The 22,400-nt window shown below is 45.7% G+C and overlaps 1 protein-coding gene across 2 annotated transcripts in view; it reads left to right on the top strand.

Annotated features, from left to right (window-relative positions):
* Nucleotides 1–15,794, top strand: part of ham (hamlet) — a 135,834-nt gene extending 120,040 nt beyond the window's left edge. For both annotated transcript variants that reach the window (XM_069328248.1, XM_069328249.1), the window contains exons 3-6: nucleotides 9,019–9,147; nucleotides 9,842–9,932; nucleotides 11,069–11,201; nucleotides 12,305–15,794. In XM_069328248.1, the coding sequence (XP_069184349.1) occupies nucleotides 9,019–9,147; nucleotides 9,842–9,932; nucleotides 11,069–11,201; nucleotides 12,305–14,414 (2,463 nt within the window). In that variant the 3' untranslated portion in view covers nucleotides 14,415–15,794. The remainder of the gene's footprint in view (nucleotides 1–9,018; nucleotides 9,148–9,841; nucleotides 9,933–11,068; nucleotides 11,202–12,304) is intronic.
* Nucleotides 15,795–22,400: the final 6,606 nt, after the last annotated feature.

Genomic DNA, 22,400 nt, shown 5'->3' with positions numbered 1-22,400 from the left:
TTCCAGGCCAAGGCAGAAACAAATGGGCATAGTTTATTTCACCATGATGCACCTGTTCACCAAGCAGTAAGTAGGTACCTGGGAGTTAGACAGCTACTACAGGCTGCATCCTGGAGGATGTGTGTGTGTGTGTTAGAAATATATGTAGTAGTAGATATAACAGAGGAAATTTAGATTGGCGAGAAAGGCAGGGTCCAAGAGCTAATAGCTCGATTCTGCAGACACAAATAGTAAACACACACACACACAGACACACACACACACACACACGCGCGCACACACACACGCGCGCGCACACACACACACACACACACACACACACACACACACACACACACACACACACACACACACACACACACACACACACACACAAGCGTATTTAAAAACGCGCGAGAAAGGGGAGGGGGGCGATGATGATGCTCATCAGGAATAGGAAGAGAGGGACGAGGAAGGGGAAGGGAAAGGAGGGACTGGGAGGGGGGGGGGGAATGATTTTGACGGGGATGGGGGATTTTCCGGGCGTGAATGGTGGTAGTGAGGCGGAGGGACGCGGTGAAAAGCTTGTGTGAAAGAGATGCGGGAGGTGGCTGATGGTGTCTGTGTGGAGGCGAGGACGCGTGGGGGATTACTTTCGCCGCAACACCCCCTAGACCACTCGTTCGAATCCCCCGACTCTTCCTCCTCCACCTTCTTCCTTATTACCTCCCTCGTTTCCCCCCTCCCTATCTCCGCTATCATTCAGTTCCTCTATCCATTCCCACCATCTTTGAATGGCTCCTTCACCTGCCTCCTGTACTTCCCCCTCGCCCCATCCTTCCATTTGGCTTGCTTTGCGTTGCTTTGTGTTATTGACTATCTTTAGCTTCACTGACCGCTGCTCTTAGTTTAACGTTAGCTACATCTCGTAGCTACACCTCGTAGCTACACCTCGTAGCTACACCTCGTAGCTACAGCTCGTAGCTACACCTCGTAGCTACAGCTCGTAGCTACACCTCGTAGCTACATCTCGTAGCTACACCTCGTAGCTACATCTCGTAGCTACACCTCGTAGCTACACCTCGTAGCTACACCTCGTAGCTACACCTCGTAGCTATTCCATTCCATTCACGTTGTTAAACTAATTACATGTAAATAAATTTTCAACCTCCATGCGTTTTTATTTCTGTTTTTTTTCAGGAATTTGACTTACGACCCATACAAAGTACTCTAGCTAAATACCACTTAAATCATTATACTCTAGAGCCTCGAACACACTGAAACGAGACCCACAAACCTCTGCAGCCACAAGAGCACAACGGGGAGACCAACACGCCATTTTTCTTCCACCAAAATAAATAACTTATGACCTTAAAATCCTCTATCTCTATAGGAAACGGCAATTAGGTCAGATAAATCTATTGCTGACGGTATATATATATATATATATATATATATATATATATATATATATATATATATATATATATATATATATATATATATATATATGCGAACAAGCCTGAATGGTCCCCAGGACAATATGCAACTGAAAACTCACACCCCAGAAGTGACTCGAACCCATACTCCCAGGAGCAACGCAACTGGTATGTACAAGACGCCTTAATCCACTTGACCATCACGACCGGACATAATGAGGTGATAGCCGAGGCTATTTGAACCACCCCACCGCCGGCACTCGGATAGTAATCTTGGGCATAGCATTTTACCAAATCACCTCATTCTTTGGGGCACACGTGAGTAACACAAATGCGAACAAGCCTGAATGGTCCCCAGGACAATATGCAACTGAAAACTCACACCCCAGAAGTGACTCGAACTCAATATATATATATATATATATTGACCAGACCACACACTAGAAGTTGAAGGGACGACGACGTTTCAGTCCGTCCTGGACCATTCTCAAGTCGATTGTCGACTTGTTGACAATCGACTTGATATATATATATATATATATATATATATATATATATATATATATATATATATATATATATATATATATATATATATATGTCGTACTTAGTAGCCAGAATGCACTTCTCGGCCTACTATGCAAGGCCCGATTTGCCTAATAAGCCAAGTTTTCCTGAATTATTATATTTTCTCTAATTTTTTTCTTATGAAATGATAAAGCTACCCATTTCATTATGTATGAGGTCAATTTTTTTTTATTGGAGTTAAAATTAACGTAGATATATGACCGAACCTAACCAAACCTAACCTATCTTCATAGGTTAGGTTAGGTTAGGTAGCCGAAAAAGTTAGGTTAGGTTAGGTAGGTTAGGTAGTCGAAAAACAAATAATTCATGAAAACTTGGCTTATTAGGCAAATCGGACCTTGCATAGTAGGCCGAGAAGTCCGTTCTGGCTACTAGGTACGACATATATATATATATATATATATATATATATATATATATATATATATATATATATATATATATATATATATATATATATATATATATCACAAAACTCATCCTCGTGAAGGATTCGAACCCAGACAGCTATAGGCGCTCCATATAGCAAGGAATCCAGGAACTGAGAGGTGGCGAGGAAGCAAGCCAGGAAGACAGGGATTGAGAGGAGACGTCGACCGATCAACCCGCGGCCAGCCGATGGAACCCGACGGAGCGCGAGCAGGCACGGGCGGCGTAAATAAAGGTGAAAATTATTCCCGAGGTAATCCCTTGGGTCCCGCTGCGCAGATTAGCGGTAAACTGGAGTAACGCTCTTCAGAGGGGGAGAGTAGTGACAGTTAGTGGTGGCTACGGGGGCTATGGTGGGGTTGGGAGGGGGGGGAAGGGAAGGTTGAGGTGGGGGGCGAGGAGATAGTAGGGGGCTACAAGGGCTTTGGTGGTTTGGTGGGGTGGTGGTGGGGGGCAGGTTGAGGTGGGGGGTTTTGAAGTGACAGAAGAGAGAATGTGATGTTTTGTGTTGCTGTGTGATCGGTTGTTGTGAGTTGGGGTGGAGGGAGTTGTGGTGGTGGCAGTGAAGGTGGCAGCGGTGGCACTGACGATGGCAGCGGTGGCACTGACGATGGCACTGACGGTGGCAGCGGTGACATTAGTAGTGGTGGTGGTTGAGGGTGTGAGGACTGTACTACCTACTAGTCCTCACAGAAAAATACATTCTCGTAGGATGAGATAAATACAATGAGAGAAAGAGAGGAGGAGGAGAAGGAAGGAGAACAAGAGAGAGAGACTGAACACTACTAAGCCTCCAGGGAGGGAGTGAGGGAGGTTGACAAGATACTTTAACACGGCGGTTACTTAACGTTGGGGAGAAAGCTCTCGAAAACGGACTAGAGTGAGAGAGCGCCTCTCTTCCCTTACTCTCAGGCACAGACAAGGAAAAATACTTCTTTCAATTAAATCTCAATTATAATTACCAATACTACTGCTGTTAATATTCCTTCTGCTGTTGGCATCAACACTGCAGATTTGTAAGCTGTGTGTTACTAAGCTCAAGTCTGAAGCTGTAAGTTAGTGTTCCGCCGCTGGAACACAGCAGCGAAGCCAGAGCTGTAACAATTTGTGTTAAGTTGTTATGGGTACAGCCTCTGATGCCAAGTCTAAAGATAGCCTTGCCTCTCCTCCAGACATCACTGTTGACAAGCACTCGCTTCACAACAAAGGAACACCTACGAACGACGCCAATCTTGTCTTCCCCGGTGAGCTAATGCCAGGGATGGTTGATCATAAACACTGGCTCTGACCCCACCCACGACCCTCCACCGCGGCGTGTATCCAGGAGACCCTTGTCTCCAAAGCAGGAGATAAGGATAGTGTGTGTGCGTGTGTGTGTGTGTGTGTATGTGTGTGTGTGTGTGTACTCACCTGGTTGTACTCACAGTTGCTTGATTGACAGTTGAGAGGCGGGTCGAAAGAGTAGAGCTCAATCCCCGCAAGCACAACTAGGTGAATACTTAGTTGGGCCTGCGGGGGGGGGGGGGGGGGTGTTGAGCTCCGGCTCTTTGGTCCCGCCTCTCAACCGTCAATCTACTGGTGTACAGATTCCTGGTCTTCTCGAGCTCTGTATGTGTGTGTGTGTGTGTGTGTGTGTGTGTGTGTGTGTGTGTGTGTGTGTGTGTGTGTGTGTGTGTGTGTGTGTGTGTGTGTGTGTGTACTCATCTAATTGTGCTTGTGGTGTACATTCCCTCTTTGTGTCTGCAAGATCGAGCATTAGCTCTTGGATCACGCCTTTCTCGCCGCCGGTTAACTTGACTCTTGGTCTATTTTCCTATTATGTCGACTGTTAAAATTAAGAATGGAGTTTGCTTCTACAACCTGCTTCTTAATTTCATTCCATGTTCCCCTACCCTCATGGCAAGAAAACAGTCTAACATCTTTATGACTCCTCTGAGTCTCAAGCATCTATCGACTACCTCGTGTTGTATTAGTATGCACTGTGAACATAGACTGAGTGGAAAAAAAAGAGTATATCTCACTAAGTATTACATACGACTTTGTCATGTCTCCCCCCTCTCTGTCTCTCCTTCACCTGCCCTTTCCTCCACTTCTCCCTCCGTCCACCTCTCTCTCTCCCTCTTCCTCACCGTCAACTGCGTGTGTGGAAACTGCGTGGCTGCTCTTAAGAAAAGGAAGAAAGAGAAGGAGTCCTCATTCGGGAATACAAATGCAGTCAGAACACAGTTCAAGAGTGAAGGAAAACTATACTGTATATCAGCCGGCTGAAAGGTCACTAGAGGCGGAGCCTGAGGAAGCATGAAGTATAACTCAACCTCCAGCAAGCATAACAGGGGGATGAGGAGAGGTAGTTGGGCACACACACACACACACACACACACCTGAGAACAAGGGCACAAGTGGTGTCCTGGTCCGGAATACATTAGACACACACTCTGCACACACGGGGAACAAAAAGATCACCACAAGAGCACACATGAAGAACACAGGAAGAACAAAAGACGCTCAGGTCATGCCTGTTTTTTTCCAAGTGACAAGCGGTAAACATTTTAAGGCTTGCCTTCGTTATTGTGAGGATTTTCAATACAGAGGACTGTTTGTGTGAGCGTTAGGTGTGTGTGTGTGTGTGTGTGTGTGTGTGTGTGTGTGTGTGTGTGTACTCACCTAGTTGTGTTTGCGGGGGTTGAGCTTTGGCTCCTTGGTCCCGCCTCTCAACTGTCAATCAACTGGTGTACAGGTTCCTGAACTTAATGGGCTCTATCATATCTACACTTAAAACTGTGTATGGAGTCAGCCTCCACCACATCACTGCCTAATGCATTCCATCCGTTAACTACTCTGACACTGAAAAATTTCCTTCTAACGTCCCTGTGGCTCATGTGGGTACTCAGTTTCCACCTGTGTCCCCTTGTTCGCGTCCCGTTTGTGTGTGTGTGTGTGTGTGTGTGTGTGTGTGTGTGTGTGTGTGTGTGTGTGTGTGTGTGTGTGTGTGTGTGTGTGTGTGTGAGTGTGTGTACGTCAGTATATGAGGTGGCGGAATGTCTCACATGACGTACACGGCTCAAGCAACACTGGAAGGAACGCACGGTGTTCGTCGAGGTATGACGCATACTGTCATACCACCCGGGAGAGAGACTCCGCGTATCAACATCAACTGTGACAAGAGCGACTGCAACATGTCAGCAGTGCCCGGTGTCCCTCTGACATCATCTTACGCTCGTGTTGCAATGTTGAACAACAGTTGCACACATTTTTCCACCCTAAGTCATGTCAACTCCCAATTAAAGATAGGAAATGGTCTTGAATGCCCCATTCCCCCCCCCCCCCAGACTTCCACGTGAGAGGCACAGAGCGTTATAGGGGCAGAGAGAAGCAGAGTAGTGCACACATAAGAGACGGGGAAACAGGCAGACAGAAACAATGTAAGATGGTGCAAGGAAGAAGGCGCCAAGGCACCATCAACTTACGTACTCCACTCCCCTACACACATTATAATCTTCAACGTACCACTACTACTACTACTATCAAAATTGAACTAATCATGGCCCTACAACACACCTCGGATCACGAGGGAGAGGGAAGAGAACTCTTCTAACCTATCAGAAGTGATTCACACTATGGAAAGTGGTTTATATTTTCCCAACATACAAGACCTGAAGTCAAACTCGAGAAATAAAACTTTGCTCATATATGGCCTCCTAATAGAGTTAAATTCAATATTTGGAGCATTCACAGAAATATATATACCGGAGATTACAGGGGGGATAGTGAAATCTGGATCCAATATAGCATAGCTTCCAGACACACAGACACACATATTATAATATATTATATATATATATATATGTGTGTGTGTGTGTGTGTGTGTGTGTGACCGAAAAAGTAAGATTAATAATTCTAACACGAATTTTCTCCATATTTCTTATGTTTCTTTTCACTGTCGATTGTAATTGAAAAATCAATTCTCCTAGTCTGACGCGACACTTGAACGCGTTTCGTAATAACGTATTACATTGTCAAAGACTTTAGTTTACACACACACACAACTATAACCTGTAAGCACTAAACAGTTCTATGCTATTATGTAAACAGCTTTCATCTTATATGCCCGCATTTGGGTGAGGTGATATGTTACAACAGTTTTGGATGAGGTGAACAAAACTTTCAACACAAGATAGAACATGAAACAATGGGTATAAATTGGGTAAATTAAAGGGAAGGATGGAACTGCAAAGGGCCTATTGGCCCTTATTTCTTAATGCTTCTATATTGGTGCTTCTATATTGGTGCAATATAGAAGCAAGGAGGTGTTGGTAGTGGGAGGTGGGCAGGTGGGTGTTACTCTGGGGAAGTGAGTTGCTAGGGCAGGTGGAGAAGGGAGGACGATGCTAAGGAAAATGGATAAGGGGCGGGTGGTTTTACTTGGGAACGTGGGCAAGGGTGAGGGGGGGGGGGGGGGTATTACTAAGGGAGGTGGGCAATTTTGGGTGTTGTTACTAGGGGAAGGCGGGCAAGAGGAGGGGAGGGTTGTTTTGCTAGGAGAGATGGTAAAGGAAGGGGGGAGGGGGGAAGGTGCTGCAGGGACTGGGCATGGGGTGGTGATGTTGGGAAAAGGGGGGGGGGTGAGGGGAAGCAGGTGAGTATTGCCTGGGATATTGATGTTATTCTCGGTGTTGGGATGCTTATGAGAGACGTGTGTGGGGGAGCAGGAGGAGGAGCAGTCTTGCTTAATTCACCCCCCCCCCCCTCTACCTCCCCCCTTTCTCTCTCTCTCTCTCTCTCTCTCTCTCTCTCTCCCTTCTCTCTAAACCACCAGCCCATCCATCCCTTCACTCCTATCTTCCTTGACCCCATCACTCACCCTTCCCACCACCTCTCCCTCATGTATTAACAATAATTGTTAATTACACCAGCTAGTCAGGCCCCCTCCCCCCCCCATCCCCTTACCCGCTCCCAACACTCCCCCCATCATCCCGCCCCCCTCCCACCTTCGTTCAATCTGGCGTACTGTCTTGGCGAGATAATTCACGGATTACCAACTTGGGGTGTTATCTCTGTTATCGTGTGTCGGTGTTACTTTTATGGCGCTTTAGTTATCGCGGGGATCACACCAGATAGGTGGACCTCGGTTGGATGAGGGGGGGGAGTGGTTAGTGGTTTGTGGGGGGGGGGGTCAGGAGGGCTTGATAAGAGGTGTTTCAGATCAGAGCTTGAGGAGTGAGAGGCGAGAGGTTTGAGAAGTGAGAGGTTAGAGGTTTGAGAGGGATTTAGAGGGATTTAGAGAGGTGGTGGTGAGAGAGATTTAGAGAGGTGGTGGTGAGAGGTGAGAAAGCTTCTCATTCAGGAGAGGTTAAGGAAGATTACTGAAAATAAGGAAGGGAGGGAGTAGGAAGGAACACGTGAGGCTTCTCTAATGGGATGTAAATTCTTCATAAAAATAGAACGCAGATAACAAGTAAAAAGAGGTGCAGGAGGATGGTCTTAAGTGAAGGAGGAAGAAGGTTAGGAATCTGGAGGAAGAAGATGCTCTGAAGGAAAGGAGGGAGGAGGAATAGGAGTGCTGAAATTAAGGAAGGAGGAGAAAGAGGAGGACACCAGGAAGGAAAACCAGGACGCGCCTGTAGATGTAAGCAACGTGTTTTTTGTTTTTCTCCACAAGAAAACGTCCTCCCAGCAAGCATAAGAAATATTGCCGGAACAACCGTGGACATTTTCAAGAGGAAACTAGATTTATTCCTCCAAGGAGTGCCAGACCAACCGGGCTGTGGTGGGTATGTGGGCCTGCCAGCCGCTCCAAGCAGCAGCCTGGTGGACCAAACTCTCACAAGTCGAGCCTGGCCTCGGGCCGGGCTTGGGGAGTAGAAGAACTCCCAGAACCCCATCAACCAGGTATCAACCAGGTAATACCTACTAAAACAATATTAAAAGAAACACAACGTTATATGAGCAAGAAAACACATTCCTTTACACTTAAAAAACCTCACCTGCAAAGGTAAACGAGGTTCGTATGCCACATGGAACAACATAGTTTACAGTGAACAAGAAATCCGCTTCCGTAACAGGCAAACATTCAGGCCGACCCGAAACATCGGCGTTTCATCATCCTGGCTGGTGGACAGGCTTTCATCTCTCCCGTCATGTTATTGTGGCACGGCGTCTGCTTATATTTGATGGCAATGAAACCGATGTTTGGAAGGAAGGCGTGGCCCAGTAGCTGAAGCTTAACCCCCGCGAACACAGGTGAGTACACATATACACGAAAGACCACTCTTACGTCCAATCAATTAAACAAGAGAGGGGGAGCCATTAGTGTTAAAATTCCTCAGTTTAGACGACACTATAGACTTTGCCTCCTCAGGTGATTGGGCCATAAACACGGTGTTTGTTATTAAATAGAGATGGAGCAAGAGTACCCGATAGGTACTCCCCCTCTCCTTCAATCGAATTATCTCCACCTGTTCCCTCTCCTCCACCGGCATTCTCTCCATTTCTCTCCCTCATTCTCCCTCCTCCTCCTTCTCCTCCCTCTCTCTCTCTCTATCACTCAATCTCTAACGATCTCAATCTCTCTCTCTCCGTTCAGGTGGTATCGATGAGGTCTGGACTTCGAGGGTGGCTGGACGCAGGTGAAATGGGTAACTGGCTTCGTCACGTTCGTGTGGCCTCTTCACCTGTCTATGGCAACCTCCGGCACCTGCTGCTCGCTGGACAGGTGAGTGTGGCTCTGTGGGAGTCTTACCTTTAGTTTGGATGTTTTTAAAACCGAGTATAATTACGACCTGCTCGATATTTGTCCTCAATTCCTTCCATTTGTCTCACGACTTGTGAGGATTATACAAGTTTAGTTCTTGTGGGATTTTAGTGTTCACCGGTGAACGTTCATTCGTTCGTTGTCGTTGAAGATGTTGTCATTTTGTCTTAGATCTTGAGTTCGGTGATCACATCTTCTCGAGTGTCTGTGTAATGTGTTTGTACGGGATGTGTGTGTGTGTGTATGTGTGTGTGTATGTGTGTGTGTATGTGTGTGTGTGTGTGTGTGTGTGTGTGTTGTGTGTGTGTGTGTGTGTGTATGTGTGTGTGTATGTGTGTGTGTGTGTGTGTGTGTGTGTGTGTTGTGTGTGTGTGTGTGTGTGTGTGTGTGTGTGCTTCTCTCGGTATTCTACTAGATGATTTTTGGAATTGCAATCCCTCATATAAATATTATACCTTTTTCCCCATGTGAGACATCCATATCATTGTATCTTCATTCACATATATTACACTCATCAGTAAATCTCCCTCGAGCGAATCCACGAACTCCTTAATTATCTCTTAAGCCTTCACTCAAACACCACCTTTTAAAGAAACAAACATTCGTCTCGTTCATTTGGATCTTTCGTAAGTCTTTGTTGACATCCTTCTTTCAGATCTTCTACGAGGCCATAAGAGACATCCCACCCTCAGAGGAGCTCCTTCTCATCCGGAAAGCCGTCATAGATCTAGACACCTCAGCTGTTGGTAAGTGCATTACGGATAACCATTGTTTCTAAATGAGTTAGAATTAGCTCAACAGAGGAACAATTCTCACTTTACAGTGCTGTTGTTTAGGAAGAATTATCTTATGACTAACTAAGTACAAGTCCTATTCTGGGTCTTTGTCTATGGAGAAGGAGAAAATCATTTCTGAACTTATCTTGAGAACGTCATTTATCAACTGACATGAAATTAATAGCCCTTAAGTTTAATGGTAATGAAAGGTTCCTTTTGAAACTGGGATATGAAGCCTCACTGGTCGTTGATTGTAGAATCAGTTCAAACTCTTATCGGGAGATATGAACATAAACAGTCGTTACACGAATAAGCTACACGGCACATGCAACAGTGCCAGCTTCCCAACGGTGCCATCAGCATACAGCCACTTCCCTCCCATTTTATCTAATACCTCCTAAACTGTGAATGAGAACTACATGTGAATGTGAACTTCAAACTACAGTGTGGATTACTTATATTTGTATTATGCAGTGTACGGATTTTTGTCATTGTTGCTCTGTTTGGGCTGTTTTTACAGTTAAATATGTTCGGATTATGTATTTGTTTTAATTATGTTTCAATGCGAGCTCTAGGTTTAACTGTTCTGTTATTTTCATTGTGTGGGGTTGTTCAAACAGCTAGAACGATGAGTGGTAATCCTTCCAACCACCTGTGGACTCTGGATTGTATACCTCACATATATGTATATATGCAATATATATGTATTGATTGCATATATATGTATATATGCAATCAACTGACCACTGTGTACAGTATACCCTCCATCATCCATTCCTCCTCTCCCACCACCACCACTGGCTGCACAACCACTACCACTATACACATACCACCCCTGCACACAATCACATGTCACCACCACCACGTCCCACACAAACACATTAATTCCTCGCCACATATAGTACCACATACCGTATATACCATATTCACATACCACCACCACATACTATATACCATACACCTATATACCTATATATCATACTATATACATTTTTATTATTATTAATTAATCATATCACTTCTTGCCCGACCCTCCCTCTCTCTCTTTCTTTCTCTCTCTCTCCGTGTGTGTGTTTAACAAACCATTTACTTCCTACCTCTCACAGATGACCAGCTGCAGGTGGGGTCGCCGGAGGACCGCTCTGAGAACACAGGGGACGACGAGGAGGAGGACGAAGACGACGACCTTGCAAGATTCAGGTGTCTTCAGTGTGACAAGAACTTTACAGATTATGACGAGTAAGTTCAAGAAAGATAGCGGTATATAGTTTAATGTTTCTTCTCTCTATTGCTCTGTGATTTTTGTTTGTTTTGTATTAAATTGGAGGTTTGATACGTTGAAGGTTATTCTTTCCTCGTTATTGAAGGTTTTTTGTATTCTTTATTTGAGAACAAAAAAGTTTTAGTAAGAAATAAATGTTTCGTCGTGATCAGCGGACTTTTCATTTGATTTGTTTTTATTTGGGGACTTTGAGAAGCCCTAAGAAGCAGATTATCCTTTTCGTTAATTTTTGCATCCTATGTTGCTGTCATAGGAAATTATTTTATTTCTGAATCCTCACCTGATCTATTATGAGACAATTTTCCCGAGACTAAACAATTTGAAATTATCATTATTTTAGCTTACTCAGCCCTTGATAATATAACCCAAAACGACCCTTAGTGTGTTATCAGACACCGATAACAGAACTCCCGACGACACTTTGCATGTTATCAAACCCCATTAATAGAACCCAAGACGACCCTAAATATGTTATTAGGTCCCATTAATAGAACCAAAGATGACCCTTAGTGTGTTATCATATACATCAGATGAATATTCAAATATACGTATTGAAGATAATTTAATTCGGTACAGCTTACGCTTTTATTTGAAGCTTAATATTGCTTCAATACTGCTTACGTCAACACCTCTTGCAATCTATGTGAACAATCCATATTTACTACCTCTTCCGTCCCTATCCCTCATGCAGGCTAGGCGGACATCCCCCACTTACTATCCCCTCCTCTCCGTCCTCCCTTGCAGGCTAGGCGGACATCCCCCACTTACTATCCCCTCCTCTCTGTCCTCCCTTGCAGGCTAGGCGGACATCCCCCACTTACTATCCCCTCCTCTCTGTCCTCCCTTGCAGGCTAGGCGGACATCCCCCACTTACTATCCCCTCCTCTCTGTCCTCCCTTGCAGGCTAGGCGGACATCCCCCACTTACTATCCCCTCCTCTCTGTCCTCCCTTGCAGGCTAGGCGGACATCCCCCACTTACTATCCCCTCCTCTCTGTCCCCCCTTGCAGGCTAGGCGGACGACTCACACTCACCACTTGCCCTCTCTATCCTTCCTGCAGGCTAGACGACCACCTGGTGACCGCCCACGGATTCGCCGCCGGTCAGTACCGCTGCGACTACTGCCCGCGCGCCTTCGCCTGGCGACCCAACCTCATCCAGCACAAGACGGTGCACGGGGAGTACAAGCGGTACCCGTGTGAGAACTGCCCGCGGGTCTTCACGGACGCTATGGTGCTGCAGAAGCACATCCGCAACCAGCACGCGGGGGCGCGCTCTCACGCGTGTCCCGAGTGCGGCAAGACCTTCGCCACCAGCTCCGGCCTCAAGCAGCACACGCACATCCACTCCTCGGTGAAGCCGTTCCAGTGCGAGGTGTGCTTCAAGGCGTACACGCAGTTCAGTAACCTGTGCCGCCACAAGCGCATGCACGCAGACTGCCGCCTGCAGATCAAATGCACCAAGTGCGGCCAGGCCTTCTCCACCGTGACGTCCCTGGCCAAGCACAAGAGATTCTGCGACACTGCGCCGTCGCTGTCACTGCACACCGGCCCGCAGTCACTGCACGACAAGCAGCCCCACACTGGGCTCTCCATGGGCACCGTCTCCTCCTCCCCACCAAACCCATTTATGATGTACCCACGGCCACCGCTGCCCCTTCTTCCGCCCTCACTGCTCTCAGGCTACCCCATGTTCCCTTCCCTGCCCTCCCTGGTGGGCGGCCCTCAGCACCCGCTCCTCACCTCCTCTCTTCTCCTCCCCTTCCAGAACACCGGCTCCCGCGAGCAGCCCTTCTCCATCCCCAAGGAGGAGAAGGAGTCTAATGACGTCAGCAGTCGCATGTTAATATCCCCTCGACCCGAGTCCACGGAGTCTGCCAGCAGAGAAGCTGCCTCCTTGCAGCCTCCGCCTCGCCTCTCGCCCTCGCACTCGCCCAAACAGGCGTCGGTGTTCCCGACGAGGGAGTCGCCGCGCAGATCTGAGTCCAATGAGGTTTCCGACGACCATCGGGAGCCTCTGGAGTACCGGCGCCGGACACCTGAGGCGTCGCAGAAGGAGGTGAGGGCAGAGGGCACCCGCGGCCGGCCCCACGAGAGGAAAGAGCAGCCGCTGGACTTGACTCTCAGGCGCAAGGAAGGGGAGAGAGACGAACTGTTCCTCGGTAGGTTTGACATCCTCTCCCACAACAGCGACTCGATGGAAGAGCGGCTTCGCTCGCCAGCTCCCGTCGAGGTCAAGTCTGTAGAGGAGCCTCGGCCTCGCCCAGACCACCCGTTCCTGCGCATCAGCGAGCTGCTGAAGGACACCACCAGCAGCACCCCGCTCACCCCAGCCCCCCCACAGCCCCCCTCCTTACTAGACACCCCCACTAAGCTGCCACTGGCGTATCCTCGACCCCTTCATCCAGCGGCTCTTCTCGACATGTATCGCACACTTGACCGCAGCTTAGACCGCAGTCCATTACTGCCGGGGGGCGGTCTAGCAGGCAGCCGCTACCCTATGCTGCCGCCATACTTCCCCCCCACCAGCATGGCCAGCATGGGGCTCGGCCTCAACCGCACCACGGGGCTAGACATGCTTAAAGCCCATATGTCCAACGCGGGTCGCCCGTACGGGGACATCAGCCGCCCGTATGACCTCATGGCTTCCCACATGCCCCGCGCCAAGGATCGCTACTCCTGTAAGTTCTGCGGAAAGGTGTTCCCGCGATCTGCCAACCTGACCCGCCACCTGAGGACTCACACCGGGGAGCAGCCCTACAAGTGTAAGTACTGCGAGCGCTCCTTCAGCATCTCGTCCAACCTCCAGCGTCACGTGCGCAACATCCACAACAAGGAAAAGCCCTTCAAGTGTCCGCTGTGTGACCGCTGTTTCGGCCAGCAGACCAACCTTGACCGCCACCTCAAGAAGCACGAACTAGAAGGTCCCAATCCGCCGGACTCTCCAGAGGCGCCGGACTCCAGCAGCTCCACTGTCGATACGTCAACTAACTACTTCAGCGACGAGATTCGCTCGTTTGTCGACAAGGTAACGGACTCTACTACAGACGATGCAGTCGTCGATGAGGAAGCGATGGATGAGGACACAGACAAAGAGCACATCGACGTCACCACTTCGAATGACGATGGGGTCAGCGCCGAGTGTGCAGCCAAGAGGGTTCGAGTAGAGTAGAAGCAAAGCTAAGACGAAAACAAAGACGATGGAACTCGGAAGTATTACCTCCAAAAGCCAAAAAGAAGAGAGCTCGGAACGCCCCGTGCACGGAGCCGTCGCCGGGTAATTATTATATATATTAGGTACCACCTCTGGTGCAATTGTAGGGACCCATAGCCTCGGAGAAGGGAATACAGAGCATTCAGAGAAAAACTTGCCATTTAACTCTACATGATACTACTGACAAAGGCTCAAAACTTTTCCCCTCGTGGTGGACTAACTTGTTCTAACGCAGCACTTCCACTCATGTTGGCTGACTGAAACTTCCCCCTTCAAGGGTGACAGAAGCTCCACCGAAAAGGGGGGGCTGGACTGAGGGTCATACCAATACACAGAAGCCAAATTTTGCTCGCGATCTGTTATAATACAAAAAATACCGGTTTATTCATGTTTATATATATATATATATATATATATATATATATATATATATATATATATATATATATATATATATATATATATATATATTTGAACCTGACCTGACCTCCATGAACCTGACTCGGTACCCAACTAGTCTGGTTGGTCAGGTGCACCAAAGCTCACAAGGAATTAAGAATTAGTGTAAAAATGTATATATATATTATTATATTTATCCCGATGGAAATAATACATTCTGACATAAATTCAAAGCAAAAAGAGCTATACAGTCATCAGCGAATGCTCGAACTGCAAGCAGTGGCGAGGAACACAACAGCTTTCTCTCTTTTTTACCAAAAACGGAACGAAAAATCCCGAGAAAACCTAAAAGTAAACGAGACAGACGCCCCTCAGCTATTTCTCCTGGATGCACGTTCTCTCATCTATCCAGACTACGAAAGTAAACAAAAAATGGAGAGAAAAAAAAAGTCATTCATCGCATCTAAACCGAAAGATACCAAAGGAAAGCATCTGTTAACTGTTTTGGTGTGTGTGTGTGTGTGTGCGTGTGTGTGTGTGTGTGTGTGTGTGTGTGTGTGTGTGTGTGTGTGTAAGTGTGTGTGTATTTGCGTGCATGTGTGGGTTTATGTGTGAGAAGCTGGGGGGGTGGGAGGAGGGAATAAGGAGTAAATTTTTATGGGTGTCATATTTTTAATGAAATCGTTTAGAAATAAATGGGTCATCTGTGCAGATTTTTTTGTTTTTTATTGGGTTTCCATGTATGTCCTTTTTCTGCCTAATGTAAAAAAAAAAAACCAAAAACCCAGTAATCCATTATGTAATAGGCCTGAAGAGACGCTAGGTGTGTGTTGTGTGCAATGGAAGAGTTATAATTGTTTCTAAATTATCCTCGTAGAGTAGCGGCTGTACATAACTCGTTGATGAATTATATTTTGTTAATAAAAATATGGAACTGTTTTTTTATGACTTTTAATTTTTATTTCCATTTATGACCTCCAAAACCTTACACAGCAACGGACCAAACCAAACAACGGACCAAAGAGCCAAAGCTCAACCCCCGCAAGCACACAATTAGGTGAGTACAGCCCTCTTTCATCCGAGGCCAGCCTCCATCATGACCCAGCAGAAAAAAGAGTGATAATTATTAAATACAGCAATTATTTGCATAATAATTATTATAATAATAATATAAACAATTATATTATCTCTGCTCTAAGTGTCTGATTGATGCATCATCTGGTAATTAAAATGGAGTGGAATTGAAGACAGTATTTCATAAAAATAACGCGGAATGCAGTGACGACGTTTCGGTCAGTTTTGGACCATTATCGAGTCATCCAGGAAGGACAGAAACATCGTCACCTCCTTTATCTTCAGATGTGTGAGTTGAATGTCTAATAAACATTTATAACAATTACAGCCATATATGTGCATCAATACATACGTAAGTACATCCACATATATATATAAATACATGCGCATATTCGCACACATGCATATTATATATATATATATATATATATATATATATATATATATATATATATATATATATATATATATATATATATATATATATAGTTCAAAGTTCAAATAAAGTAAATATATATGTGTACATACAAAAGAATGGGGGTGGTAGGAGAAGATAATATTAGTGTTCAGTGAGAAACCACAAGGTCTCCTCTGAATACTTTTTATTTTCTTCTCCGAGGCTATGGGTCCCCACATTGGCACCAGAGGTGGTACCCTATATATATATATATATATATATATATATATATATATATATATATATATATATATATATATATATATATATATATATATAACGTGAAGCCAAACTTCACGTTTAAGAAAAAAATGAAAGCAATAGTAAGGACACTGCAAGCAACAGCAAAGATATTGCAAGAAATAGCCCGGATGTTGCAAGCAATAGCAGTGACATTGTAAGCAATAACCAGGGCATTGCAAGCAAAAAAAATCACTTTATCATGAGAAGTAACGAACCGCTTTTGAGTGGAACTCCGCCCACCGTGGGAGGAGATCGCGAGCTGCTGGACCAATGGCAGGGGCCCAGTGAGGGTGGTGGGCGGTGACAGTGACCCGCCCCTTACAGTCATGCACGCACATACACGAGCACTTGCACACACACACACGCAAGCACAACTAGGTGAGTACACACACACACACAGGGCCTCGTAGCCTGGTGGATAGCGCGCAGAACTCGTAATTCTGTGGTGCGGGTTCGATTCCCGCACGAGGCAGAAACAAATGGGCAAAGTTTCTTTCACCCTGAATGCCCCTGTTACCTAGCAGTAAATAGGTATGTTAACAGCGCACTCGCTATATAGTGAGACGCAGCGACCCTCGAGCAAGCCCTAATTTGAAGCAAAACCTACTCGGACATTATTCTTCTGATTTAGAATTTCACTGTAGCATTGAGCACATTAACAGACGAGGAAATTATTAGATATTCTATCACTAACAAATACGACAATAAAAGTCAAGGACAGTGATTTTATTTGCCATAACATCTCCCTGAGCTTCAATAACAACCTCAATAGACACAACAAAAATCATCTCAACTGCTGGAACAAAATCAATTCAAATAATATTTAATAACAAAAAATTGGTAATAATCAGTCTCAACAGTTAACAAAAACAGAACTTCAGCAAAATATATAAGCAAAATTACCAACGTAATGCAGACAAGGAGTCAAAATAACGTGGCTGAAATATGTTGACCAGACCACACACTAGAGAGTGAAGGGACGACGATTGATTGATTGTTGCCGCCGAAGGAGGCTAGTTTATTGTGCACCCCATACTCATCCTGTGAGCGGTAGCGCACAAGCATTACAGAGGGCACAAAAGGTCTTTATCAGACCTCATCTTAGATTATTTTATAAACAATTTCATCTATCCTTCACACCTTATAGTTACAATGTCAGACGACGTTTCGGTCCGTCCTGGACCATTCTCAAGTCTATTGTTGAGAGATTGTATAGAGATAACCAACGTAATCTCTATAGTAACAGCCGGCAAAAACCAATCTTGGATCATGTTATTTTAAGTTATAACTGCAAAAACAGCTTTACAACATAATAATAGCATGATACCTCAAAAATCGGCATTCTCCACTTCTGCCATCATATATATATCAGAATTTCCAACTGCAAGCAAGTGATATAATCACGGAAACTTTAATTGTTTTTGTATAATCACGGCGTCTTGTTTTGTGGTTGCCAACTCCCGGCTGCCAGCGAATTTGGGCCAGGTTGGAAATCGTGAGCTCCCTTGCCTTCATACATAACTCATAGTCCACCATCTTTCCGGTGTTGAAGGTTCTGGTCAGTCGGTTAAGATCAGAGAGGAGTATTCTCGTCCGGGTCTCCGTTTTGTCCAGAATTAAAAGCCCGCACAAACACAGGATAAATGAGACACAACATCGCTATCTAATTTTAATTACACGGAGTTCGTATCTGCATGCGTCGTTCCCTGAGCCTTAAAGATCACCATGAGACGTTCTAAGCCAGCAAGATCACCAACAGACGTTCCTCTTTTCAGCTCTTAACGATTATTAACACGATTGATAAACCGTTGCTTTATGCACGTTTTGGGTGAGTGGGGCTGCTGAAGGGGGTGTTGGTGGTAGTTACAGGCGCTGGTAGAGACGGTGATGAGGTTCGGTGATGGTGGCTGGTCCTACACACGACACCAGTGCTTTTTAGTTACAGGCGCTGGTAGAGACGGTGATGAGGTTCGGTGATGGTGGCTGGTCCTACACACGACACCAGTGCTAAAAGCACTTACCTTCAAAACCGGCTGCGAGAACTGCTTCGCTCATCCTGTATCACAGAGAGATGAAGATTCTCATAGCAATTTACTTGAAGAAATGCAAGTGCGACGACACATATTGCCTGGTCTGGCAGTGTGGTAGGAAGATAAGCGAGGGAGGATTACTGTAAAGTTTTATGATGGGAAGTGTAGACGCTCTTGTTAATAAAGGTAGTTGCTATGCTCGGGTTGAAGGTGACGGACAGAGATAAGATAATGTGTGAGTGTGTAGGTTTGTACTCATTCATCTGTACTCACACCCCGGGTTCTATCGTATCTACTGAGGGATCTGGGCATGGCATCTACCTTCACTGCCTTCTAATTCATTCTACTCTTCGCTATCCTTAGCACCCGAATGGCTCATTTGGGAACGTTGTTTCTCTCTGTTTTCCCGTTCTTGTTCTTTTCATGTTTCTATAATCTTTTCACTGCCGATAATTCACTTTCTCGATGATGCAAGTGGATGGACGGTGTCTCTGCGCCCCGTCCTCATTCCAGCTCCTTGTCCTCATATCCCCCTCATAGTGCTATCTCCTTCTTGAGGTTATCTTGAGATGATTTCGGGGCTTTTAGTGTCCCCGCGGCCCGGTCCTCGACCAGGCCTCCACCCCCAGGAAGCAGCCCGTGAGAGCTGAATAACACCCAGGTACCTATTTTACTGCTAGGTAACAGGGGCATAGGGTGAAAGAAACTCTGCCCATTGTTTCTCGTCGGCGCCTGGGATCGAACCCAGGACCACAGGATCACAAGTTCAACGTGCTGTCCGCTCGGCCGACCGGCTCCCATAGTCATAATGGCTTTCCCCTTTTAATGGTTGTTTACACTTTGCTGGCCATAGTACTGTGTCAAGTACTGTGTGTTTGACGAGCTGCGTGCTTCCTGTGGGATTTTTTTTTAATTTTCTGCAACCTAATTCTAACTTCCACGTCCCAAGACTCTATATACCTTGTTAACAGTTTGACATCCGAGTGGTCAAGGGTTCGATTCCTGAGCAAGACGAAACATTTGGGTCCATTTCCTTACACACACACACATACACACACACACACACACACACACACACACACACACACACACACACACACACACACACACACACACACACACACATACACGCGCGCGCGCACGGTGCCTCTGTTTACCTTGCGTTAAAGAGATTGTTAAAGATTTTTGTGCCTTACCGTTTACACTCAAAGATATCTGATTATTACACACACACACTGCCTCCTTCTGCAGTGTGTGTGTGTGTGTGTGTGTGTGTGTGTGTGTGTGTGTGTGTGTGTGTGTGTGTGTGTGTGTGTGTGTGTGTGTGTACTCACCTAACTCACCTAATTGTGCTTGCAGGGGTTGAGCTCTGGCTCTTTGGTCCCGCCTCTCAACTGTCAATCAACTGGTATACAGATTCCTGAGCCTTCTGGGCTCTATAATATCTGTGTGTGTGTATAATGATTAGAGTAAAGGAAAAGAAGAGTAAGAGTAAAAAAGAATTTTAAAAAGTAGAGTGATCTGGTAGCGATTTTTTTTCTCTCTCCCTCAGCTCCTGGGCCCCACATTTTAAATGTCTTATTCACAGCATCTCCTGACAATTAAGTTTCCTCTTAAATCTGCTCTTAAAACTATAGCTGAAGAGTTTTCCTATTAGTTCCGCCTAAACTAAGAGAGAGAGAGAGAGAGAGAGAGAGAGAGAGAGAGAGAGAGAGAGAGAGAGAGAGAGAGAGAGAGAGAGAGAGAGAGAGAGAGAGAGACAGACAGTGAGACAGAGAGAGAGAGAGAGAGAGCTAAAGTATTTTGTATGGCACATTAGTTCTGGGTCAAACTCAGGTTGGCCTCTGTGGAGTGGAAATTGCTCATTGTTGTATCCAAGTTTTGATGGCGATAGTGGTGGTGGTTGTAGTTGTTGGTGGCAGTGGTTATTGTGGTGGTTGTATTTTGTGTTGGTTGTGGGTGTGTTGATGATATTGATAATGGTGGTGGTGACAGCTACGGCGTTAGTTAATAAGAGTTAAGTTTACGTTCATGTAAATATAACACCCAAACACAACACCAGAAACATCCCACAACCCAAAAGCTTCCACCAAAAAAAAAAACACAACCAAAACACATCTATTCCGTACCACCGACCGCGAAAAAATAACGAGCGCAATACATCATTTTTTTCTCTCCCCCATTTAGTCGCATGTGACAAAGTCTCTCAAATATTTATTCAGGAAAATCAGGAAAATGGCTTTTTATTCATTCAACAGCTCTCATTATGATACAAATCGGCTATTGTCCCTTGTTTTCATAGCTTGATGCGCGTCGGGTTCGTGATTATCAGTGGAATTTTAGGAGGATTACGGATTCTCGCTGGATTTGTTTCTCAAAAACGCTGTATAGTAAACAAGAGGTTTATTTTTAGTTCATATTTCGCTTATTTTCTTTTCTTTTTTCCTCACTTTTTCTCTCTTTTATTTTACATTCAGAGCATTACTGATGCCAATTTTTATATTGCACATTCTCCTGTTTCTATCCTCTCTACGTTTTTTCTATTATTTGTAATAGTAAGAATGAGAGAAGAGAGAGAGAGAGAGAGAGAGAGAGAGAGAGAGAGAGAGAGAGAGAGAGAGAGAGAGAGAGAGAGAGAGAGAGACATCAAACTAGTAATCCCCTATATAAAAAGACTGAAACTCTCTCTCGCAGCTATGTATAAGGACCAAGTTGGGGGCCAGGAGCTGGAACCCGTAATTGCCTTTGGTTTTACTCTGATCAAAATGGGGAACTACGTTAGATTTGGTCCTTATACATAGCTGCGAGAGATTTAAGAACATGTTAAGAAAAATGTACAACTCAGAAACTCTTATAAGACACACAAAGATGTAATTAATTGTATTTCAATTAGTTTCACTGTCTTGTTAAAATCCCCTTTAATTTGGCGACCAGTTGTGTAGCACCTGACCCATTAGCAATGGCAGGCTCCCGCTGGAGAGCTTGGTGACGGGTGTGACTGAAGCCCAAACGCTTCGGTGGTTCCTATATTGAAAATCATTGGTGTGTGTGTGGGGGGGGGGGGGGTTGAAGGGGGAAAGGGGTGGAAAGTTGTGGAATTGGAGTTTATCTGAGACCATCCACAACCCATTACCACCACCTACACCCCCATCACCACCACCTACACCCCATCACCACCACCCACAACCCATCACCACCACCTACACCCCATCACCACGACCCACACCCCATCACCACCACCCACAACCCATCACCACCACCTACACCCCATCACCACCACCCACACCCCATCACCACCACCCACAACCCATCACCACCACCTACAACCCGTCACCACCACCTACACCCCATCACCACCACCCACAACCCATCACCACCACCTACACCCCATCACCACCACCCACAACCCGTCACCACCACCTAACAACACCCAGTTCACCCGTGGGTCAGCCACAACCACTGACCCAACACAAAGGCCCCCCAGCAAGTGTACCCTAATATGACAGAGCTGAGCAGGTACTACGGTTGGAGGGGAGGACGTGACGGTACAAAGAAACGGTACACACCTCTCTACGGTGTACCGAGACCTTCTAGGTTCCTCCAACTTAGTAACTAAATAGGGCCTCAAGTTGCTACGAATAAAATAGGCAAAATAACGCACAGAGTCGATTTCGTTTCGATTTCAAATAGCGTTTCATGTTACAGATATCTAGGAAGGATACTAGAACACTATGACTGCAA

Source organism: Procambarus clarkii, chromosome 21, assembly GCF_040958095.1.
Source record: "Procambarus clarkii isolate CNS0578487 chromosome 21, FALCON_Pclarkii_2.0, whole genome shotgun sequence".
In the NCBI taxonomy this organism is placed as follows: domain Eukaryota; kingdom Metazoa; phylum Arthropoda; class Malacostraca; order Decapoda; family Cambaridae; genus Procambarus; species Procambarus clarkii.
The sequence above is the reverse complement of the archived record's forward strand: the minus strand, read 5'-3'. Positions and strand labels throughout refer to the sequence as shown.